This window comes from Schistocerca piceifrons, chromosome 7 (assembly GCF_021461385.2).
Source record: "Schistocerca piceifrons isolate TAMUIC-IGC-003096 chromosome 7, iqSchPice1.1, whole genome shotgun sequence".
Classification (NCBI taxonomy): Eukaryota; Metazoa; Arthropoda; class Insecta; order Orthoptera; family Acrididae; genus Schistocerca; species Schistocerca piceifrons.
Window position 1 is genome coordinate 334526249 of NC_060144.1, and position 25166 is coordinate 334551414.

General features: G+C 42.1%; 1 protein-coding gene across 1 annotated transcript in view; it reads right to left on the reverse strand.

Annotated features, from left to right (window-relative positions):
• LOC124805681 (lipase 3-like) overlaps positions 1-25166 on the reverse strand; it is a 164031-nt gene that overhangs the window by 105472 nt on the left and 33393 nt on the right. Inside the window, exon 4 of the mRNA XM_047266249.1 lies at positions 13577-13697. Coding sequence (XP_047122205.1) covers positions 13577-13697 — 121 coding nt within the window. The remainder of the gene's footprint in view (positions 1-13576; positions 13698-25166) is intronic.

Below are 25166 nucleotides of genomic sequence, written 5' to 3' on the forward strand. Positions count from 1 at the left end.
GGGGCCTTGTTTCGACTTAGGTATTTCAGTGCTCTGTCCAACTCTTCACGCACTATCGTATCTCCCATTTCATCTTCATCTACATTCTCTTCCATTTCCATAATATTGTCCTCAAGAACATCGCCCTTGTATAGACCCTCTATATACTTCTTCCATCTTTCTGCTTTCCCTTTTTTGCTTAGAACTGGGTTTCCATCTGAGCTCTTGATATTCATACAAGTGGTTCTCTTTTCTCCAAAGGTCTCTTTAATTTTCCTGTAGGCAGTATCTATCTTACCCCTAGTGAGATAAGCCTCTACATCCTTACATTTGTCCGCTAGCTATCCCTGCTTAGCCATTTTGCACTTCCTGTCGATCTCATTTTTGAGACGTTTGTAGTTCTTTTTCCCTGCATCATTTACTGCATTTTTGTATTTTCTTCTTTCATCAATTAAATTCAATATTTCTTCTGTTACCCAAGGATTTCTACTAGCCCTTGTCTTTTTACCTACTTGATCCTCTGCTGCCTTTACTATTTCATCGCTCAAAACTACCCATTCTTCTTTCTCCCATTCCTGTCAATTGTTCCCTTATGCTCTCCCTGAAACTCTCTACAACCTCTGGTTCTTTCAGTTTATCCAGGTCCCATCTCCTTAAATTCCCACCTTTTTGCAGTTTCTTCGGTTTTACTCTACAGTTCATAACCAATAGATTGTGGTCAGAGTCCACATCTGCCCCTGGAAATGTCTTACAATTTAAAACCTGGTTCCTAAATCTCTGTCTTACCATTAGATAATCTATCTGAAACCTGTCAGTATCTCCAGGCTTCTTCCATGTATACAACCTTCTTTCATGATTCTTGAACCAAGTGGTAGCTATGATTAAGTTGTGCTCTGTGCAAAATTCTACCAGGCGGCTTCCTCTTTGATTCCTTATCCCAAATCCGTATTCACCTACTACGTTTCCTTCTCTCCCTTTTCCTACTACCGAATTCCAGTCACTCATGACTATTAAATTTTCGTCTCCCTTCACTATCTGAATAATTTCATCATACGTTTCTTCAATTTCTTCGTCATCTGCAGAGCTAGTTGGCATATAAACTAGTACTACAGTGTTAGGCATGGGCTTCGTGTCTATCGTGGCCACAATAATGCGATCACTATGCTGTTTGTAATAGCTTACCCGCACTCCTATTTTTTATTTATTATTAAACCTACTCCTGCATTACCCCTTTTTGTATTTATAGCCCTGTATTCGCCTGACCAAAAGTCTTGTTCCTCCTGCCAACGAACTTCAGTAATTCCCACTACATCTAACTTTAACCTATCCATTTCCATTTTTAAGTTTTCTAACCTACCTGCCCGATTAAGGGATCTGACATTCCACGCTCCGATCCAAAGAACGCCAGTTTTCTTTCTCTTGATAACGACGTCCTCTTGAGTAGTCTCCGCCCGGAGGCCCGAATGAGGGACTATTTTACCTCTGGAATATTTTACCCAAGAGGACACCATCATCATTTAATCATACAGTAAAGCTGCATACCCTCGGGAAAAATTACGGCTGTACTTTCCCCTTGCTTTCAGCCGTTCGCAGTACCAGAACAGCAAGGCCGTTTTGGCTAGTGTTACAAGGCCATCCATCCAGACTGTTGCCCTTGCAACTACTGAAAAGGCTGCTGCCCCTCTTCAGGAACCACACGTTTGTCTGGCCTCTCAACAGATACCCCTCCATTGTGGTTGCACCTACGGTACGGCTATCTGTATCGCTGAGGCACGCAAGCCTTCCCACCAGTGGCAAGGTCCATGGTTCATGGGGGGGGGGGGGGGGGGAATTTCTGTGTTCAGAATATTTCTACGATCGTTATCGTTCAAGGGAATGCTCCAAATCATCCTGAGAATAAACATAAGAATAAAATGTAGGAATTAATATAAGATTTGATATACAATGAAATACAAGGTATGAGAATTGAAGAAGATTACCTTTGTTAATGTCATACCTACACTACTATACAGCAAATGCGTGACACTTATTGTGAAACTTATGACACTTATTGTGAAACTTAGTTATAATTTTACAATTAACATAACGCCCTTGTATCCTCTGACATTATAAGAAACATTCATGTAATAACCTACGGATGTACGTAGAAAAATGAATAAAATAAAAATAAAGTAGAAACAATAATTGGGTTTTGAACACAGCGCGAGAAAGTGTCAAAGCGTGATGCTAACCGCTGTGACAGAACGTCGGTTAAACTGACTGCGCGCTAAAAGGCATCTGATGTACGTGGAGAACTTTGATCACCATTTTCTTAGAAACGGTCGAGAATCTGCTGATAATCCGAGACACCTGTTCGCTTATTCGATCTCTCTTCCAATGAGTGAAGTTTCTGCTGGAACATCATGTTATGGCACTTGCCGCGTTATCCTCGTTAGTGTAATCATAAATACATCTACGCATAAATATGACAATAAATGGATTCTGCGCTGTAATTTAACATTATGTAGTGATTTTAAGGGCAGCAGCAGTAAAATATAGGGGCGAATGGATAGTAGCCACAACTTGTAAGGAAGGCAGACTGCAGTCATAAGGATCGACGGACATGCAACTCGAACAGTAATTAGAATGAAATGAGATAGGGTTACTACGCTATCTCTGCATAGGGAGAAAACTAAGCAGAAGATTGGAAATTTGGAAATTTCAGAGAGCAGAAATAAAAACTTCGAGGAATGCTGATGACGCTGTAATTCTGTCAGAAACGTCGAAGGGCGTGGAAGAGTAATTCAAAGGAATGGTAGTGTTTTATGAAGATTTATAAATTCGGTGTTAATAAAACATGATTAATGGAATGTAGTCAGGAGATACTTAGAAACTGAGACGCCTAAGTAGCACCCAACTTTTTCCATATCGTCACCAAAATTACTGACGTAGAAGTACACACTGACGGAAAAAAATCGAAACACCAAGAAGGAGTTGTGTGTCATAAAAGAGAGTTTATAGGCGTGTTTCTTCATCTGAAAGATGACGTTTATTCAAATTTCGCGTCAGTCGCTTAATAGTGACTCTAGCAGCAACACTATCAGGATGCAAACCAGCTTTGTTTTAAATACACACTGTAACTGGTGTGTTGTACGAAATTGAACCTGGTGAATTGATGTCAGTCAAGAATGCCTTTATTGCAACAAAAACGTCATTATCAACACCCACTGAGCTTGAACGAAGTCGTGTAACATGGTAACGAGAAACTAAATGCTCCTTTTGCAGTACTGTAGAAAGACGTCTCACGAATGTAACCACTGTAGATGACTGCTGGCAGCGGTGATCACGGGAGTGTACAGTCGCAAGAACACCGCGCTCCGGATGGCCATATGGCACTATCAAGAGCGAAGAACATAGTGTTCGGCGTGTGACTCTGGCGGATCGTACTGCATCTGCAACAGCAAACTGAGCAGTAGTTGTCACCACAGTAACGCAACCATCTGTTGTAAATCAGTTATTTCAAAGATAGCTCCGAGCCCTGTAGCGCGCATTCTACTGACCCTAAAAAACCGCCATTTGCGACTTCAGTAGTGTCAAGCGACAGCTCATCTGAGAGCAGGGTGGAGGTCTGTTGTGTTTTCTGAACAATAGCTGGCTCTGCCTCAATGAAAGTGATGGGCTTGTGTTGCTTAGGAGGCCAGTTGAGGGCCTGCAACCAACCTGTCTGCCTGCTACACGCATTGGACCCACACCTGGAGTTATGGTCTGGGGTGTGATTTCACGTGACGGCAGGTGCACTCTCGTGCTTATCCCAAGAACAATGAGTGCAAATTTGTACGTCAGTCTTTTGATTGGACCTGTTGTATTGCCATTCATGAACAGCATTCCAGAGTGTGTTTTCCTACAGGGTAAAGCTCGCCCACATACCGCTGTTGTAACCCAACATGCTCTAAAAAGCCTCGACATGTTGCCTTGTCCTGCTCGATCATCAGATCTGTCTCCAATCGAGCATATATGTGACGTCATGGGACGACAACTCCAGCGTCATTCACATCGCTAGCGGGATGAAAGCAGAGCTCACCATCTGCAGTATCGTCGACAGGACTGACTGCGGACCTTTGGTACAGAGCCGAGTGCAGGGTCTGAATCAGAGGCTGAGACGGTTCTGCCACCGTGTTGGTTGCAGATTCCTCGACTTGCGCCACAGAGTGGTGGGGTTTCGGGTTCCGCTGGATAGGTCAGGAGCCCACTTCACACAGCAGGCGGCTACACGGGTAGCAGGGATTGTGTGGCGTGGACTGGCGGTTTTTTTAAGTTAGATGGCCTCGGGCATGTACAGAAAGGGCAACAGCCTCAAAGGATGCGGGGCAAAGTCAGGACATGCGGGGACCAAGCAGCAACCGGTATTGTAATAGTAAACTGTCGAAGCTGCATTGGTAAAGTACCGGAATTTCAAGCGCTGATAGAAAGCATCGAAGCTGAAATCGCTATAGGTACGGAAAGCCGGCTGAAGCCAGAGATAAATTTTGCCGAAATTATTACAAAGGCACAGACGGTGTTTAGAAAGAATAGATTGCATGCAACCGATGGTGGCGTGTTTGTCGCTGTTAGTTATAGTTTCTCCTGTAGTGAAGTAGAAGTGGACAGTTCCTGTGGATTATTATGGGTGGAGGTTACACTCAACAACCGAGCTAGGTTAATAGTTGGCTCCTTTTACCGACCTCCCGACTCAGCAACATTAGTGGCAGAACAACTGAGAGAAAATCTGGAATACATTTGACATAAATGTTTTCAGCATGTTATAGTCTTAGGTGGAGATTTCAATTTACCATACATAGACTAGGACACTCAGATGTTTAGGACGGGTGGTAGGGACAGAGAATCCAGTGGCATTATACTGAGTGCACTATCCGAAAATTACCTCGAGCAATTAAACAGAGAACCGACTCGTGCAGATAACATCTTGGACCTACTGATAACAAATAGACCCGAACTTTTCGACTCTGTAAGCGCAGAACAGGGAATCAGTGATCATAAGGCCGATGCAGCATTCCTGAATATGGAAGTAAATAGGAATATAAAAAAAGGGAGAAAGGTTTATCTGTTTAGCAAGAGTAATAGAAGGCTAATTTCAGACTACCTAACAGATCAAAACGAAAATTTCTGTTCCGACACTGACAATGTTGAGTGTTTATGGAAAAAGTGCAAGGCCATCGTAAAATGCGTTTTAGACAGGTACGTGCCGAGTAAAACTGTGAGGGACTGGAGAAACCAACCGTGGTTCAACAACCAAGTTAGGAAACTACTGCGAAAGCAAAGAGAGCTTCACTGCAAATTTAAACGTAGCCAAAACCTCTCAGACAAACAGAAGCTAAACGATGTCAAAGTTAGCATAAGGAGGGCTATGTGTGAAGCGTTCAGTGAATTCGAAAGTAAAATTCTATGTACCGGCTTGGCAGAAAATCCTAGGAAGTTCTGGTCTTACGTTAAATCAGTAAGTGGATCGAAACAGTATATCCAGACACTCCGGGATGATGATGGCATTGAAACAGAGGATGACACCCGTAAAGCTGGAATACTAAACACATTTTTCCAAAGCTGTTTCACAGAGGAAGACCGCACTGCAGTTCCTTCTCTAAATCCTCGCACAAACGAAAAGATGGCTGACATCGAAATAAGTGTCCAAGGAATAGAAAAGCAACTGAAGTCACTCAACAGAGGAAAGTCCACTGGACCTGACGGGATACCAATTCGATTCCACACAGAGTACGCGAAAGAACTTGCCTCCCTTCCAACAGCCGTGTACCGCAAGTCTCTAGAGGAACGGAAGGTTCCAAATGATTGGAAAAGAGCACAGGTAGTCCCAGTCTTCAAGAAGGGTCGTCGAGCAGATGCGCAAAACTATAGACCTATATCTCTGACATCGATCTGTTGTAGAATTTTAGAACATGTTTTTTGCTCGTGTATCATGTCGTTTTTGGAAACCCAGAATCTACTCTGTAGGAATCAACATGGATTCTGGAAACAGCGATCGTGTGAGACCCAACTCGCTTTATTTGTTCATAAGACCCAGAAAATATTAGATACAGGCTCCCAGGTAGATGCTATTTTCCTTGACTTCCGGAAGGCGTTCGATACAGTTCCGCACTGTCGCCTGATAAACAAAGTAAGAGCCTACGGAATATCAGACCAGCTGTGTGGCTGGATTGAAGAGTTTTTAGCAAACAGAACACTATCAATGGAGAGACGTCTACAGACGTTAAAGTAACCTCTGGCGTGCCACAGGGGAGTGTTATGGGACCATTGCTTTTCACAATACATATAAATGACCTAGTAGATAGTGTCGGAAGTTCCATGCGACTTTTCGCGGATGATGCTGTAGTATACAGAGAAGTTGCAGCATCAAAACATTGCAGCGAGATTTATTGGGAGAGTCCTTAGAAAATGTAGTCCATCAACAAAGGAGGTGGCTTACAAAACACTCGTTCGACCTATACTTGAGTATTGCTCATCAGTGTGGGATCCGTACCAGGTTGGGTTGACGGAGGAGATAGAGAAGATCCAAAGAAGAGCGGCGCGTTTCGTCACAGGGTTATTTGGTAAGCGTGATAGTGTTACGGAGATGTTTAGCAAACTCAAGTGGCAGACTCTGCAAGAGAGGCGCTCTGCATCGCGGTGTAGCTTGTTGTCCAGGTTTCGAGAGGGTGCGTTTCTGGATGAGGTATCGAATATATTGCTTCCCCCTACTTATACCCCCCGAGGAGATCACGAATGTAAAATTAGAAAGATTCGAGAGCGCACGGAGGCTTTCCGGCAGTCGTTCTTCCCGCAAACCGTACGCGACTGGAACAGGAACGGGAGGTAATGACAGTGACCACACACCGTCGGGTGGATTGCGGAGTATAAATGTAGATGTAGATATAGAAGCAGTATTAACCATTCCCTTTACTGCCCGACCAGTGCAATAGGCATGGAACTCCATACTACAAACTGACATTCGGCCTCTGTACAACACAATGCATAAAAATTTGCATGCCTGCATTCAATAATCTGGCGGCTACATCGATTATTAATGTACCAGCATTTCACATTTCCAATGGTTTTTCTCGTGCTTATGTTACAGTTGACTCTTGAAATGTTAATCACTTGAATATGATACCAAGATTCAAATGTATTTCCCGAAAATTCATTACTTTACATAATTTATTTTTTTGTGTTGTGATCTTTTTCCGTCAGTATATAAAAAGCAGAGTGGCAATAGCATGAAAATCATATCTGATATGTTAATTTCGAAAACAAACTGAAGTGTCTGAAAGTCCTTGCTGAAGGTATTTGTTTCGAGTTTAAAATGGACGAGAAACACCTCAGACAAAAAGAGAATAAAAGCTTTCTAAAAGTGGTGCTACATACGAATGCTGGAAGGTCGATTGGTAAATCGTATAACTAATCAAGAAATATTCAGAGGAATTGTTGACGAGAGGAAATTATGGCACAACTTGACTAAAAGAAGGTATTGGTTGACAGGGCATATGCTGAAGCGAGAAGAAATTGTAAATATGATAATAAAAAAGAGGAGGGGGATTAAAAATTATAGAGTAGATTACAGTAATCAGATTCAAATGGATGTGAGTTGCAGTAGTTAATGCAGATATTAAGACGTTTGCACAGAATGACTAACTTGGAGAGTTTCATGAAGCCATTCTTCGGGCTGAAACTCACAACTACGTCATATTACAACTGTACACAGCCAAAAATCTTAAATTTAGACAATTATGGCATGACACCAGCTGTAGCCAGAAGAGAACAAGGAAAAATGAATGAAAACGAACTGGCGAGGTATGTACTGGGTGTATAAAATGCTAATGCATTCTGATAAAATATAAACACTTTACTACAGAGATAAAATCAAAATTATTTAATACATTTGGATACTTTCATTAATGGACAAAAATGTTATAACTGTACTCCAGCAACAGTGCTAACCTCTAACTTATAGGTAGGCATACGGGTATAAATACTGTAGAGATTTATAAGAGGAAATGAAAATTAGGAGCTGCTCGAATACAGAAGCAGCGGCTATAACGGCTGTAGTCATTGGCGGCATGCTGATCACGTGTCTCACGATAATAGATCTTGAGGCGGCCGTCGGCCAGTTAACATAGGCTCAAGGCCTAATCTAGGAGTGGTGTGCTATTCATAATGATGGAAGAATGTACTCTTGTGGAAGTTGGTAACTGCTGCGCCACGAAACGAATACAGTTGTGTTAATTATTTACCCCCTGTGTCTCTGACTCCCTCCCTCTATCTCTCTCTCTCTCTCTCTCTCTCTCTCTCTCTCTGGTAAATGTAAAACACAAAATTATTAAGGCTTACGTGCTGACAAATTGTTGGCTTCTCTCTCGGCTTCTTCGGCCAACATTTGTTTTATAATTTTTCTGGCGTTTCACCAGCACGACCGGCTGCCACTGTCAAAGCTTCACACTTCCATGCTGGTGGTGGACTGGAATCTGTCTCGGAGCTGCAGGATCTACGTACATGGCGCGCCAACATCCAAGGGGTTTTCCGTGGTCATTACTGCTGCGGTTCTCCCCTTGGAACCTGCATCAGTCGTTCTCTGCAGCACGGGAATCCACGATCCGTTCTGCTTGAGGCTTTCTTCTTTCCTGTTCAAGTTGTTGTCATGTTTTCGTATTTCCATAGCTTCCTTGAACAACCGGGTGTGATAGCTTTTCTCTGCAGCAAGAACTTCCGTGTCAGTGAATTTTACTATTCGCCACGGGTAGTCAACTTGCCCAATGGTGGCCAATCATAGGCTAGACAGTGTTTAGTTTTCTGATGGCGTGGCTGGAGGGGATTCCCCGTAACTCATGTTCGTCGCATCGTGTACTGCTGCTGCCAGTTGAATCCAACGTTATCAGAGGTTTCTCGCAGCATCAAATACATGGCCATTAAGACGGCGGGAATTTTAAATCAAACACTTGACATTTTTATATTAATTTCGAGTATAAGAACCATCTGAATTATAGAGGCAATTTTTCGAAGAAAGAAAAGTGAGTCTTATAGTCCGTAAAATACAGTACACGTGGAAAAGTCTACTTTGGAATGACTGGACGATCAGCCAACACCAGGATCACCAAACATAAGCGGCATTGCAGCTTGGGGCAGGTAGAGAAATTGGCCATGGCTGTATGAGACCGATCACATAGTGAAACTCGTCGACACGGAAGTTATTGTCGTAGGGAAGACCTATCACACCTGTTTGTTCAGGGAAGCCTTAAAAATACACAAATATGACAGCTGCTTGAAAAAGGCAGAAGAACACCTGTAGGTGAACGGATCCTGGATCGCGGTGCTGCTGAGAACGACTGTTGCAGGTAGCAAGAGCAGAACCGCAGTGGTAATGAGCACGGAAAAGCCCTTGGAAGTGTGCGCGACGCGTACATACAGTCTGCGGCAGCAAGCTCAATCCACCACGAGCAGTAGAGGATGAAGCTTTGACATTTCCAGCCACTCGGGCTGACAAAACGTCATAAAAATGTCAAACAAACGTTGAACTAGGAATCCGAGACAGAAGCCCACAGGCACTTTGTAAATGTAAAATATTCTCTGACACAGTAAAAACATTTTCATTCACTTGCACTGATATGTGAGGAAACATCAGGCTTGTATGAAAATCGTCAACTGTTTATTCAGTAAATGAACGTCATGCAACTTCCAGGACGTCCTTTGGTTAAAGGACTCTCCGCGAGAGACACAGCAACACTAACCAACAGATAATGGAGACGGCTTACTGAACTTAGTTAACACGTATTTAAGGAATAGTGTCGTCTGTTAAATGATAATAGTAGCTCACTTCCGTGTCTAAATCCATTTTCCTCCTCATCAGTGAGAATTTCTGAAATTGTATTAAGACTGCTATTTAATGTTCTTGTCTATAAAGAAAATACTGTGTTGAGGAGATACAGCTGCATAACTTTTACTTTTACCTTTACTGAAACGAGGTATACAAATTCTGCGTTTTTTTCATGCTTCATAAATTTTACAACATAGATTGATTATGTGTTAAAATTTACTGTGTAGCATCACGTTCTATAGTTTAATAATTCTGAAAAATAGATTGATTATGTGTTAAGACTTACTGTGTAGCATCACGCTCTATAGTTTAATAATTCTAATTTTATTTTATTTGTTGCATTAGCTTTCTTACAATTCGTATGAAGGATTTTTGAAACAGTTCAATTGTACTGAGGTCAACTTCCTCAAGTTGATTGTGTTCTTACTTTTGACAGAATTTTCTACTGGCACGGTAGTCTTTGTAGTGCTACATCCTTTGATCTCTACTTTCCACACCTGTTATATTATTCTCTCTCTCTCTCTCTCTCTCTCTCTCTCTCTCTCTCTCTCTCTCCCCTGTTTATTCTTTTAAAATTTTGTAGCCGTAAGCCTGTCAGCATGAATACCATGTTCCATTTGAATTAGAAATTCGTTTCAAGGTACTCGTTATGGTATCCTTTCCACAATTTTTTTTCACTGTTTCTTTGTTATCTATTAACTTTTGTTGTAGATATATGTAAGCAGATTTCTTTACACTCTCTCTTGTTGCCTTATTCGGCATCTGCAGACTTCTGCATCTGCTTCTCATTTTCTTCTTTTTATCGAGGGATTCAATGCGTGATGCTTAAAATAGTTTCCACAATGAAACTTTGTCTCGAAACCTGACCGAAAATCCAAAGAAATTCTGGTCGTATGTGAAGTATGCTAGCAGCAAGACACAATCAATGCCTTCTCTGAGCGGTAGTAGTGGAGATACTATCGAAGACAGTGCTGCAAAACAGAGCGACTAAATACAGCCTTCCGAAATTCCTTCACCAAAGAAGACGAAGTAAATATTCCAGAAATCGAATCAAGAACAGTTGCTAACATGAGTAACGTAAAAGTAGATATTGTCGGAATAGTGAAGAAACTTAAATCACTTAATAAAAGCAAGTCTTCTGGTCCAGACTGTCTACCAATTATGTTCCTTTTAGAGTATGCTGATGCAATACCTACATACTTAACATCACATACGACCGTTCCATCGAAGAAATATTCGTACCCATAGACTGTTGAACAAGTCGCACCAATATTCAAGAAAGGTAGTAGGAGTAATACACTAAATTATATTCCCATATCATTAACGTCGATATGCAGCAGGATTTTGGAACATATATTGTGTTCGAACATTATGAATTACCTCGAAGAAAACGGTTTATTGACACACAGTCAACACGGATTTAGAAAACATCGCCCTTGTGAAACACAACCAGCTCTTTACTCCCACGAAGGGTTGAGTGCTATTGATAAGGGATTTCAAATGGATTACGTGTTTCTGGATTTCCGGAAGGCTTTTGATACTGTACCACACAAGCGACTTGTAGTTAAATTGCGTGCTTATGGAATACCGTCTCAGTTGTGTGACTGGATTCGTGATTTCCTGTCAAAGAGATTACAGTACACAGTAATTGACGGAAAGTCATCTAGCAAAACAGAAGTGATTTCTGGCTTTCCCCAAAGTAGCACTATAGACCCTTTGCTGTTCCTTATCAATATAATCAATTTGGGAGACAATCTGAGCAGCTGTCTTAGGTTGTTTGCAGATGACGCTGTCGTTCAACGACTAGTAAAGTCATCAGAAGATCAAAACGAATTGCAAAACGATTTAGAAAAGATATCTACATGATGCGAAAATTGGTAATTGACCCTAAATAACGAAAAGTATGAGGTCAACCACGTGAGTGCTAAAAGAAATCCGTTAAAATTCGGTTACACAATAAATCAGTCAAATCTAAAGGCCGTAAATTCAACTAAATACCTAGAAATTACAATTACGAACAATTTAAATTGGAAGGAACACACAGAAAACGTTGTGGGGAAGGCTAACCAAAGACTGTACTTTATTGGCAGGACACTTAGAAAATGTAACATTTCTACTAAAGAGACTGTCTACACTACGCTTTTCCGTCCTCTTTTAGAATACTGCTGCGTGGTGTGGGATCCTTGCCAGACAGGAATAACGAAGTACATCGAAAAAGTTCAAAGAAGGGCAGCACGTTTTGTGTTGTTGCGAAATAGGGTAGAGAGTGTCGCTGAAATAATACAGGATTTTAGATAGACATCATTAAAACAAAAGCGTTTTTCTTTGCGGAGGAATCTCCTCACTAAATTCAGATCAGCAACTTTCTCCTCCGAATGAGAAAATACTTTGTTGACGCCGACCTACATAGGGAGAAACGATCACCAGGATAAAATAAGGGAAATCAGAGCTCGCACAGAAAGATATAAATGTTCGTTCTTTCTTCGCGCTATATGAGATTGGAATAATAGAGAATTGTGAAGGTAATTCGATGATCCTTCTGGCAGGCACTTAAATGTGATTTTTAGAGTATCCATGTAGATGTAGATGTAGATGTAGATGTAGATGAAGGGCTTCTATAGCTCTCTGTTGTATGTAGCGATGAACTTTCTGCCACACCGTCACCAAATAGTTTCTTGTAAGTACTCCTAAGAAAAACTCTATCAGTGTGTTTCCTGCTGGACACCTTCACTTTTTCCACATGTCTTACTTAGTAGGTACAATAAAGTGATCTGAATAAATTTCATTTCCCCTGAAGGCTTTTACACTTATGAACTAAGTTCTTAGGTTATTCTTTATTAGAAAATGCTTTATTGTGGCTTGCTGACTGGACTTTACCTCGTAAAGGTATTTTTGTAAGTATTACCTTGTACATTTGAAAGTAAAAAACCGTAGCATGATAGGTGGTAATTCCTTTTATTAATCTTACGAGTGTGACGTTGCAGTTGTTGACAGAAGTTTTTATTTGCTTCCTTATTTTCCTCTCAGAAATGCATACTTCCACTACAGCGACGTAACATCTATGTACTCTCTGTCCCAACCAATAAAAATTAAGTTTTCAATGCTTGATACTGGCTTTTTTGCAAGAACGTGGCTGCCACGACAGCTTTTGCCCGTAGTGTAATATATTTATAATTTATTATACACTAATTGACTAATTTCGTTTCTTTAACTTTCGTGTTTGTTTCTATAATGGCTGTTTTGCTATATTTATTGTTTTCAGTGCTTTTATAGTACCCCGCATACCACAAAGAAAGCCACTGGTCTAATCCTTCTCTTATTGGTTGTTATCCTAACATTTTTCACCTAGTTGTAATTCGTAGAGTCTCAGTTACATTACAGACGTGCGACAATTGGAATCAGAATTTCATAGAGGAGTTGATCCAGATTTCAAGTTGCTACTTTGATAATGTTTGGGTTATATACAAATTGAATACGGAAAAAGGAGCACATTCACATTGAAGCAATATCTCCACAAGAATGAAGTATCTAAAAGGAAGAGTCAACACATGTTTCGTTAATCCTTAGCTCAAGTTGTCAAGATATATACAGACTTAGAAAGAATGTGTGAAAGTAGAACAACACTAAAGTTACGTAAAGAAGACTGTACAAATTAACAATGAAGCAATAAACCTTGGTGCTAAGCTTTCCTTTTAATATGTAAATTTATACCAGTTGTTTCTCAATATTTAGTCACTAATGGGACAGGTCCTTACTGTTCCGCACCTGAAATTCCAGAACTTCTGCTTGTCACGCACCGGGTGCAGCGTGGTGTGGTTCCTGGAGTAGATGTTGCCCCGCGTGTTGCCTAGCCACACGTCGTAGCCCTCATCCACCAGAATATAAGCTGCCGCAAACAGAGAATAACCTGACGACTGGAAAAAGCTATAATGAACACAGCCGTAATGCACTGTAAAACCCCTTTAGCATTCATAATTACTTGAATCTTTCGGTAGACTCAATTTATATGTAAAACACTACTTTCATTTCGTGGGTGGTTCAAGAGATCGAGTCGATGTTGTAAGAAAATGAAACGTTCCGCAAACATTTCCAAGATATGTACTAAAACTAAAAGGCGAAGCAGCCACAATTGACTATGTTGGTGTAAACGCCGCCAACTGAGACTCTAGTGCCAGGGTTGTTATTGTATTAAAGCAGTAGACTACTTGTTTCCTCAAAGGTTGTTTACTTAAGTACGAGTAAGTACAAACCATTTACATAGTAGTCCTACGATCATTCTAATACGCTAAAAGATGACATATAATTCCTTTTACTTGTACAACTATCATACTTCTTCCTTTATCTACAATGCCTGGCAAAAAAAGTGAAGCACCCAAAAGGGAGGAAGAAACAAAATGAAACTTTACGGACACGGAGGGTATGTGATGTTATTTCAGAGATTGTAGAATCTAGTCAAATTTACAAAGAACTTGGCGGTATAAATTCACTTGTCAGCATGATTTTACATCCTGCTGGTCTGTATACATGAACTGATAATGTTAGGAAGGGTGTCATAAATCTGTTGTATTCGCTTGTGAGCAAGTTGGCCCTCAACTGTTGAAGCTGACCCTTGACATCCTGTACACTAGTACTGGGGCAGAGTTGACGCCCGAGCTGAACCCACACATGTTCAATCGGAGACAGATATGGGAATCTTGCTGGTCGCAGGAGTACCTCAACATCACGAACATAGTTTGTGGAGACACGTGCTATGGCACCATGATACTGTTTAATGAGAAGTAGCGCGTGACGACACTGGATATCCATGTGGTAGAGTTGTGCCGTCAGAGTTTTCTCAGTCAGCACCAGCCGTGACATGAAGTCATATCCGATGCCTCTCCGCACTATGACGTCAGAAATAACACCGCTGAGACTCTCCAAAATATTGTAAGAATGGCACTCTTCCCAGATCAACGACATACCCGCCGATCAAGGTCATCAGCGTAGTGCCGAACCGTGATTCTTCGCTGAACACAATGCGACGTCATTCATTAGCGGTCTATGCTTCCCGATTACATCACCACTCCAAATTTTTGTTGTGGTGTTAACGGCAGCTTACGCATGAGACCGTAACTTCCAGAACCGGCTGCTTCTAGTCTCCAATCAATGACATGGTATGACAGAGTGCTTCAGGGAGCCCATTACTTGTTACAATCGAATGGTAGGGAGGAGGGCTGAAACTGTTTTTACTGTGGCCCCTCACACTGGAATTGGGTACCGCACGTATGATAGCCTGATACCTCATCATGTTACGTGCAAATATCACATTCTCCTCATTTTTATAACTATTTTTAATTTCAGGTAAGGTGTAAGAGATAAGAGGGCAAGCAAGTTTCGCATAATCATGTTTTTGTTTCTCCAGTAAAAAATCGTATTGGGCAACGATGGACGTACCCTGATGTGGCGTGAGATGGGTACAAGTAATGCACTCAGGAACATTATCGAACAGGATTGTTTTGGTGGTCCCGATGTTATGGTGTGGGGTGGCATAATCCTACATCTGCATACTTACCTCGAAAATCTTTCAGTACGTCATGTTGTTGTTGTTGTTGTTGTTGTTGTTGTGGTCTTCAGTCCTGAGACTGGTTTGATGCAGCTCTCCATGCTACTAATCATACAGTAGAGCTGCATGCCCTCGGGAAAAATTACGGCTGTAGTTTCCCCTTGCTTTCAGCCGTTCGCAGTACCAGCACAACAAGGCCGTTTTGGTTAGTGTTACAAGGCTAGATCAGTCAATCATCCAGACTATTGCCCTTGCAACTACTGAAAAGGCTGTTGCCCCTCTTCAGGAACCACAAGTTTGTCTGGCCTCTCAACAGATACCCCTCCGTTGTGGTTGCACCTACGGTACGGCTACCTGTATCGCTGAGGCACGCAAGCCTCCCCACCAACGGCAAGGTCCATGGTTCATACTCACCGCTTAACGGTATTGTGACACTGTACTCGTTCACCATGTGCGTATTTTCAGGGGTTCATTCGTTCCTGACTTAATTTTAAGGATCACAATGAGTGACCGCATTGAGCCACGCAAGTGGTGGAACTCTTGGAATAAGAATATAATCGGCGAATGGGCTGGCCTGTCCGTTCCTCCTACTTAAATCCCATAGAACACGTTTGATACACGTTGAGAAGACGTATTGTAGCACGTACGAGGGGCATTTGAAAAGTCCGTGCAGAGTCCGAGAGATGGCACCACCTGCGCATATCGAGATCATCTTTAGTTAGTAGCATCTTTGGAAAAAACGCACACGAAGTTTCAGCCATATTGGTCTATTTCTTTGTGTTTGTGGTTCGTATGAATCAAGGAAGTCGAGTGATTGTCAAAAAATGGACGAAGAAGAATTCCATGTGGTGACTAAACATTACTTCATGAAAGGGAAGACGCCTCAGGAGACTAAACAGAAGCTTGATGAACATTACGGTGAATGTGCACCTTTGATTAAAGCAGTTTATAAATGGTTTCAAAATTTTCGGGGTGGGCAAATGGGTACAAGTGATGTTCATCGTTCTGGACGCCCTGTAGAGTTTGCAACTCCAGAAATCATTGATAAAATCTATGATATGGTGATGGATGACAGAACAGTTAAGGTGCGTGTGATTGCTAGTGCTGTGGGCATCTCGAATGAACGGGTACATAATATTTTTGCATAAACATTTGGACATGAGAAAGCTATCCGTAAGATGGGTTCCACGATTGCTCACGCTTGACCAAAAACGGAATCGTGTGAAGTGTTGCAAAGATGTTTGCAGCTGTTCAGGAAGAATCTGCAGGACTTTAAGCTTCGTTTCGTCAGTGTGAATGAAACATGGATACATTTCTATACTACTGAGACCAAACAATAATCTAAACAATGGGTTACAAAGGGAAAATCTGCACCAAAAAAGGCGAATATCCGTCCTTCGGTGGGAAAGGTTATGGCGACTGTCTTTTGGGATTCGCAAGGGATAATCCTCATCGACTATCTGGAAAAGGGTAAAACTATTACAGGTGCATATTACTCATCGTTATTGGACCGTTTGAAAACCGAGCTGCAAGAAAACCCCGGCGATTGGACCGCAAAAAAGTCCAATGCATCAGCACACACCTCAGCAGTTGTGGTCGCAAAGTGTAAAAGGGCAGTGCACAGTCAGAGCTGTCATTTACACTCAACTGATTCATGTTAAATGATTTCCAGCGTGATTATTGAAGCACGATGGGAATTAACAGACTTCGAACGCGGACTGATAGGTGGTGTTTCCATTCCGGAAATTGTTAGGGAATTCACTATTCCAAGATCCACAGTGTCACGAGTGCCAAGAATACCACACTTCAGGTATTATCTCTCACCATGGCCAACACAGTGGCCGACAGCTTTCACTTTACGACCGAGAGCAGCCGCGTTTGCGTAGAGTTGTCAGTGCAAACACACAAGCAACACTCGTGAAACAAAAGCAGAAATCAATGCAGAACGTACGACGAACTTATCCGTTAGGACAGGGTGGCGAAATCTGACGTTAATGGGCTATGCCAGCAGATGACCGACGCGGTATTTTTGCTAACAGCACGGCATCGGCTGCACTGCCTTTCCTGGGCTCGTGACTATACCTGTTGGAACCCAGACTGGAAAATCGTGGCCGGATCAGATGAATTCTGATTTCAGTTGGTAAGAGCTGCTGGTAGGGTTTTAGCGTGGCACAGGCACTAAGAACCCATGAAATCAAGTTGTCAACAAAGCCCTGTGCAAGCTGGTAGTTCTCCCTAATTGTGTGGGCTGTTTTTACATGAAATGAACTGCGACTTCCGGTCCAAAACTGAACAGTGACTACTTGGGGCCGGCCGCAGTGGCCGAGCGGTTCTAGGTGCTACAGTCTGGAAAAGCGCCTCGGGTATAGATGTGTGTGATGTCCTTAGGTTAGTTAGGTTTAAGTAGTTCTAAGTTATAGGGGACTGATGACCTCAGAAGTTAATTCCCATAGTGCTCAGAGCCATTTGAACCATTTTTTGAACTACTTGGAGACCATTTGCAGCCAGTCATGAAATTCATGTTCCCAAACAATGATGAAACTTTTATGAATGACAATGTTCCATGTTACTGGAGCACAACTGCTTGTGACTGGTTTGCAGAAGACTCTGGACTGTTCGAGCGAAGGATCTGATCACCCAGATCTCTCGACATGAATCTTACCGTACATTTATGAGACATTATCGAGACGTCAGTTCGTGCACAAAGTCCTAACCGGCCACACTTCTGCAGTTATGGAAAGCTGTGGAGCCAGCATGGCTCAATATTTCCGGAAGGGACTTTCAACGACTTGTTGAGTCGATGCCACGTCGAGTTGCTGCACTACGCCGGGCAAAAGAAGGTCCGACACGATTTCGTCATCTCAGTGTAAGTGACACATCGATATAAATGCATTAATACCATATGAAATCATAACTTACGAAACCATAAACCATAACCATTGCCGTTGGTGGGGATGCTTGCGTGCCTCAGCGATACAGGTAGCCTTACTGTAGGTGCGACCACAACGGAGGGGTATCCGTGGAGAGGCCAGACAAACTTGTGGTTCCTGAAGAGGGGCAGCAGCCTTTTCAGTAGTTGCAGGGGCAACAGTCTGGATGATCGACTAATCTGGCCTTGTAACACTAACAACAGCGGCATAGCTGTGCTGGTACTCCGAACGGCTGAAAGCAAGGAGAAACTACAGCCGTAATTTTTCCCAGGGGCATGCAGCTTTACTGTAGGGTTAAATTATGATGGCGTCCTTTTGGGTAAAATATTTCGGAGGTTAAACAGTCCCTCATTCAGATATCCGGGCACGGACCACTCAGGAGGATATCGTTATCAGGAGAAATAAAACTGGCATTCTACAGATCGGAACGTAGAATGTCAGACCCTTAATCAGGCACGTAGGTTAGAAAATTTAAAAACGGAAATGGGTAGGTTACAGTTAAGATATAGTGGGAATTCGTGAAGTACGGTGTCAGGAGCAACAAGATTTCCGGTCTGGTGACTACAGGGTAATAAATACAAAATCAAATTGGGGCAATGCAGGAATAGCTTTAATAATGAATAAAAAAATAGGAGTGCGGATAAGCTACTACTAACAGCATAGTGAACGCATTATTGTGACCAAGATAGGCACGAACCTCACGCCTACAGCAGCAGTACAAGTTAATATGCCAACTAGCTCCGCCTATGACGAAGAGATTGATGAAATGTATAATGAGATAAAAGAAATTATTCAGATAGTGAAGGGAGACGAAAGTTTAATAGTCATGGGTGACTGGAATTCGACAGCAGGAAAAGGAAGAGAAGGAAATGTAGTAGGTGAATATCGAGTAGGGGCAAGGAATGTAAGAGGAAACGGCCTGGTGGAATTTTGCACCCAGCATACCTTAATCATAGCTAACACTCGGTTCAAGTATCATAAAAGAAGGTTGTATACATGGAAGAGGCCTGGAGATACTGACAGGCTTCAGATAGATTACATAATGGTAAGACAGAGATTTAGGAACCAGGTTTTAAATTGTAACACATTTCCAGGGGCAGATGTGGACTCTGGCCACAATCTATTGGTTATTAACTGTAGATTAAAACCGAAGAAACTGCAAAAATGTGGGAATTTATGCAGATGGGACCTGGATAAAGTGACAGAACCAGCGGTTGTAGAGAGTTTCGGGAGAGCGTTAGGCAACTATTGACAAGAATGGGGGAAAGAAATACAGTAGATGAAGAATGGGTAGCTTTGAGGGATGAAATAGTGAAGGCAGCAGAGGATCAAGTAGGTAAAAAGACGAGGGCTAGTAGAAATCCCTGGGTAACAGAAGAAATATTGAATTTAATTGATGAATGGAGAAATATAAAAATTCATTAAAGGAAGCAGGCAAAAATGAAAACAAAAGGCCCAAAAATGAGGTCGACAGGAAGTTCAAAATGGCTAAGCAGGGATGGCTAGAGGACAAATGTAAGGATGTAGAGACAGATATATCTAGGGGTAAGATAGATACTGCCTACAGTAAAATAAAAGAGACCTTTGGAGAAAAGAAAACCACTTGTATGAATATCAAGAACTCAGATGGAAACCCAGTTCTAAGCAAAGAAGGGAAAGCAGAAAGGTGGAAGGAGTATAAAGAGGGTCTATGCAAGAGCGATGTAATTGAGTACAATATTATGGAAATGGAAGAGCATGTAGATGAAGATGAAATCGGAGATTTGATACTGCGTCAAATGTTTGATAGAGCATTAAAAAATCTAAGTCGAAACAAAGCCCCGGGTGTGGACAACATTCCCTTAGAGCTACTGATAGTCTTGGGAGAGCCAGCCCTAACAAAACTCTACCATCTGGTGAGCAAGATGTATGAGACAGGCGAAATACCCTCAGACTTCAAGAGGAATATAACAATTAAAATCCCAAAGAAAGAAAGTATTGACAGGTGCGAAATTTGCCGAACAATCAGCTTAATAAGTCACGGATGCAAAATACTAACGCGAAATCTTTACAGACGAATGGAAAAATTGGTAGAAGCCGACCTCGGGGAAGATCAGTATGGATTCCGGAGAATTTTTGGAACATGTGAGGCAATACTGACCGTACGACTTATCTTAGAAGATATATCAAGGAAAGGCAAACCTACGTTTCTAGCATTTGTAGACTTAGAGAAAGCTTTTGACGATATTGACTGGAATACTCTCTTTCAAATTCTGAAGGTGGCAGGGGTAAAATACAGGGAGCGAAAGGCTATTTACAATTTGTGCAGAAACCAGATGGCAGTTATAACAGTCGAGGGACATGAAAAGGAAGCAGCGGTTGGGAAGGGAGTGGGACAGGGTTGTAGCCTATCCCCGATGTTATTCAATCTGTATACTGAGCAAGCAGTTAAGGAAACAAAAGAAAAATTCTGAGTAGGAATTAAAATTCATGGAGAAGAAATAAAAACTTTGAGGTTCGCCGATGACATTGTAACTCTGTCAGAGACAGCAACGTACCTGTAAGAGCAGTTGAATGGAGTGGACAGTGTCTTCAAAGGAGGATGTAAGATGAATATCAACAAAAGCAATACGAGGATTATGGAATGTAGTCGAATTAAATCGGGTGATGCTGAGGGAATTAGATTAGGAAAAGAGACGCTGAAAGAAGTAGATGAGTTTTGCTATTTGGGGAGCAAAATAACTGATGATGATCGAAGTAGAGAGGATATAAAATGTAGACTGGCAATGACAAGGAAAGCGTATCCGAAGAAGAGAAATTTGTTAACATCGAGTGTAGATTTAAATGTCAGGAAGTCGTTTCTGAAAGTATTTGTATGGTGTGTAGCCATGTATGGAAATGGAACATGGAGGATAAATAGTTTAGACAAGAAGAGAATAGTAGCTTTCGAAATGTGGTGCTACAGAAGAATACTGAAGATTAGATGGGTAGACCACATAACTAATGAGGTGGTATTGAATGGAACTGTTGAGAAGAGGAATTTGTGGCACATCTTGACTACAGGAAGGGATCGGTTGGTAGGACATGTTCTGAGGCATCAAGGGATCACCAATTTAGAATTGGAGGACAGCGTGGAGAGTAAAAATCGTAGAGTGAGACCATGAGATGAAAACACTAAGCAGATTGAGAAGGATAAAGGTTGCAGTAGGTACTGGGACATGAAGCAGCTTGCACAGGATAGAGTAGAATGGAGAGCTGCATCAAACCAGTCTCTAGACTGAAGACCAGAACAACAACAACAACTTACGAAATACTATGCCCTGGAAAAATGCGGACCCAGGTTTGTTTTCAGTCCTCCCATCCCCACGTCAACTCTGGTTAGTCAATATGCATTGCCTGACAAAGACCTGAAGCACCCAGAAGACTTTTTTGGCTGTCACAGTAATTTCATGAGCGTACACACCATTGGTGGATATATAAATGACTGGAATTGCAATTCTACATGATAGGTAGAATGGCCATTACAATGCATTAGTGTTGTGAGTGCTCAGTTTTGTTACTAATATGGTAGTGTATATAAGGGGCATGAACAGTGTCAGATGTTGCGTAATCACGGAGAAGGGCACCGAAATGTCATGTGCACATGAGAGACACAGTCGCCAGCACCTGACAGTGTTTCATAGGGAATCATTGTGGGTCTCCATTTGTCCAGCTGATCGATATAATCGTGCAGCATCCGGATCTGTTGGGTATTCGTATGTGACAGGCCGATTGTGGACTGCTTTGGAACGTGAGGGCAGGTGTACTCGTCGTCATGGTTCCAGTCAAACAAGTCTGGCCGTCAGATGGGGAGATCGCCATACTGTGCCTAAGCACGTAGAAACTACTTCACATCTCCACCTTCCATACGAGAACAAGAAGTCGACTTCTTGCAACATTCTGTGTTATCCCGCACCATTGGTAGGGGACAACCAGCAGGCTGAGTTTAACATAAAAAAATACTGCATTTTCAGTGATGCCGTGACCAGGACTGCTGATGAATGGCGTCCCAGTGTGTTCATCGATGAAATGCGTAGAGCACTACACTGGATGACCATAGTCGGCGATTATAACAGCGAACGGCGATCAGGAGTCAGGGTCCATTTTGCCAATGTTTCCGAGAGGCACAGTGGTTCAAATGGCTCTGAGCACTATTGGACGTAACATCTGTGGTCATCAGTCCCCTAGAACTTTGAACTACTTAAACCTAACTAACCTAAGGACATCACACACATCCATGCCCGAGGCAGGAATCGAACCTGCGACCGTAGTAGTCGCGCGGTTCCGGACTGAGCGCCTGAACCGCTAGACCACCGCGGCCGGCAGAGGCACAGTGGATTTACTTGCTGGCGTCATGGTGTGTGTGTGTGGGGGGGGGGGGGGGGGGGCATAGGGTATGATTTCAGATTGCGGCTAGTAGTGATTGAGGGAACACTGTCGGCCCAACAGTACTTCACGGACTTCCTGCGTTCTCACGTGTTACCTCACTTGTGATAAAACCATGGCGCTATTTTTCAGTATCTCAATGGTCCTTCACACATGGTTGCCTCTCTATGAAATGTCTGCGTGAAGTTAATGTGGTCAGCAAGATCCTCAAGTCTGAAAGGGGGTTGCGTCTCAGTGGCTGTATCCAGGATATCAAGAACCAGTTACAATCTAGACAAGAGTGTATGCAACCGCTTATTCATAAGTGGACTCTTACTGCCAAGTTCTTTTTGAATTTGACTCGATTTTGTAATCATTGAAACAACTTTACTTACCCTCTCAACTAGTAAAGTTTCATTTCGTATTCTCCTCTTCTTGTGGGTGCTTCGTATTTTATTTTAGGCAGTCTGATTTGAAATGCAAACAGACCTGGCAATCTTAGAGGGTCACCGAATTCTATTTTGATCCACTGGACCATAATTAAAAATGTTTTATAGTCTCATTTTAATTCTACGAATAATAATTTGTCTCATAAGAGACTTTATAATACAGAAATCTTGCTTGGTTGCCGCTATAAGAAGACAAACAGTGGCGTGTAGTTCCAGAGAGTTTTCAGTGAATTATGCCAACTACCAGAAGCCTGATGGGAGCAACAGTTTCAGATGATTTGGATTTAACAAATAGTGTAGCGACAAAACTGATTGATTTTGAGCAAGATGATGTTGTTCTTTGTTGAATTGTAATAAACCAACATTAAACATGTTTTTATTTGGGTTTAGGCCGTTCACCTCCGACTTTCGAAACCTTACAGCTTCGCTCACGAGCAAAACATATCGAGATAATTATAAATATATCCACGGACATTATGGATTTTAATGGGGGCTCGTCTTTTATGCCACAACAGGGAAACTTTGATAGATGTCAACACCCAGAGATGTTTGTTTCATATTTTCATACTTCAAAGAACTTTTTGGCTAGCTTAAGGTAGCCACAAACGTAACTACATGCTTAACAAGCACGTAAGTGCAAGCTTTCTGCGCAAGCATGCAAAAATTCATTAAGCCTCCGCACGGCTCAAGCATGCTTGTACAAGCATCAGATTTTCAAACCCAGCCGACGATGCACTGGCTTTGGCAGGCCGTTTGCTTGTGTTATGAAAAACCAATAAAACTATATTATGTCTCCTGCTTATTCAAAAACTAAAGAAATGGATGTACCGTAACACCGGTTTCTATATTTGATCTGTACGAGCCATGATACATAAATACTTTCCATTTTTGTTTACTTTCGGTAGTTAGTGCGTAACGAATTTATCTTTTTGATTTCTGTGTTCGTTGTAGGATCTAGTAATTTATTTTCCGCGAGAAGCAGATCCTTTGTAGCGTTCTTCTTTCCTTTGTCATTAACCCCTTTCGTTTTCACGTTCCAGATATAAAGCCTACTTTCGTAAGTGCGTCTGATGTCTTTCAACAATTCGCGCTTGATCTTTTACAGATCGCCCGACATGATGGCAGCGCAAACCGAGGAGTGGTTGCACAAGACTCCCTGCTGTTAGTACACACGCTCAAGTATGCACACGCTTGCATGCTTGTAGAAGTTTATACAGGGTGTTACAAAAAGGTATGGCCAAACTTTCAGGAAACATTCCTCACACACAAAGAAAGAAAATATGTTATGTGGACATGTGTCCGGAAACGCTTACTTTCCATGTTAGAGCTCATTTTATTACTTCTCTTCAAACCACATTAATCATGGAATGGAAACACACAGCAACAGAGAGTACCAGCGTGACGTCAAACACTTTGTTACAGGAAATGTTCAAAATGTCCTCCGTTAGCGAGGATACATGCATCTACCCTCCGTCGCATGGAATCCCTGATGCGCTGATGTAGCCCTGGAGAATGGCGTATTGTATCACAGCCATCCACAATACGAGCACGAAGAGTCTCTACATTTGGTACCGGGGTTGCGTAGACAAGAGCTTTCAAATGCCCCCATAAATGAAAGTCAAGAGGGTTGAGGTCAGGAGAGCGTGGAGGCCATGGAATTGGTCCGCCTCTACCAATCCATCGGTCACCGAATCTGTTGTTGAGAAGCGTACGAACACATCGACTGAAATGTGCAGGAGCTCCATCGTGCATGAACCACATGTTGTGCGGTACTTCTAAAGGCACATGTTCTAGCAGTACAGGTAGAGTATCCCGTATGAAATCATGATAACGTGCTCCATTGAGCGTGCATATTGACGAAACTAAAATGAGCTCGTGCTCCATTGAGCGTGCATATTGACGAAACTAAAATGAGCTCTAACATGAAAATTAAGCGTTTCCGGACACATGTCCACATAACATCTTTTCTTTATTTGTGTGTGAGGAATGTTTCCTGAAAGTTTGACCGTATCTTTTTGTAAAACCCTGTATAACAGAAATTCGACCAAGCA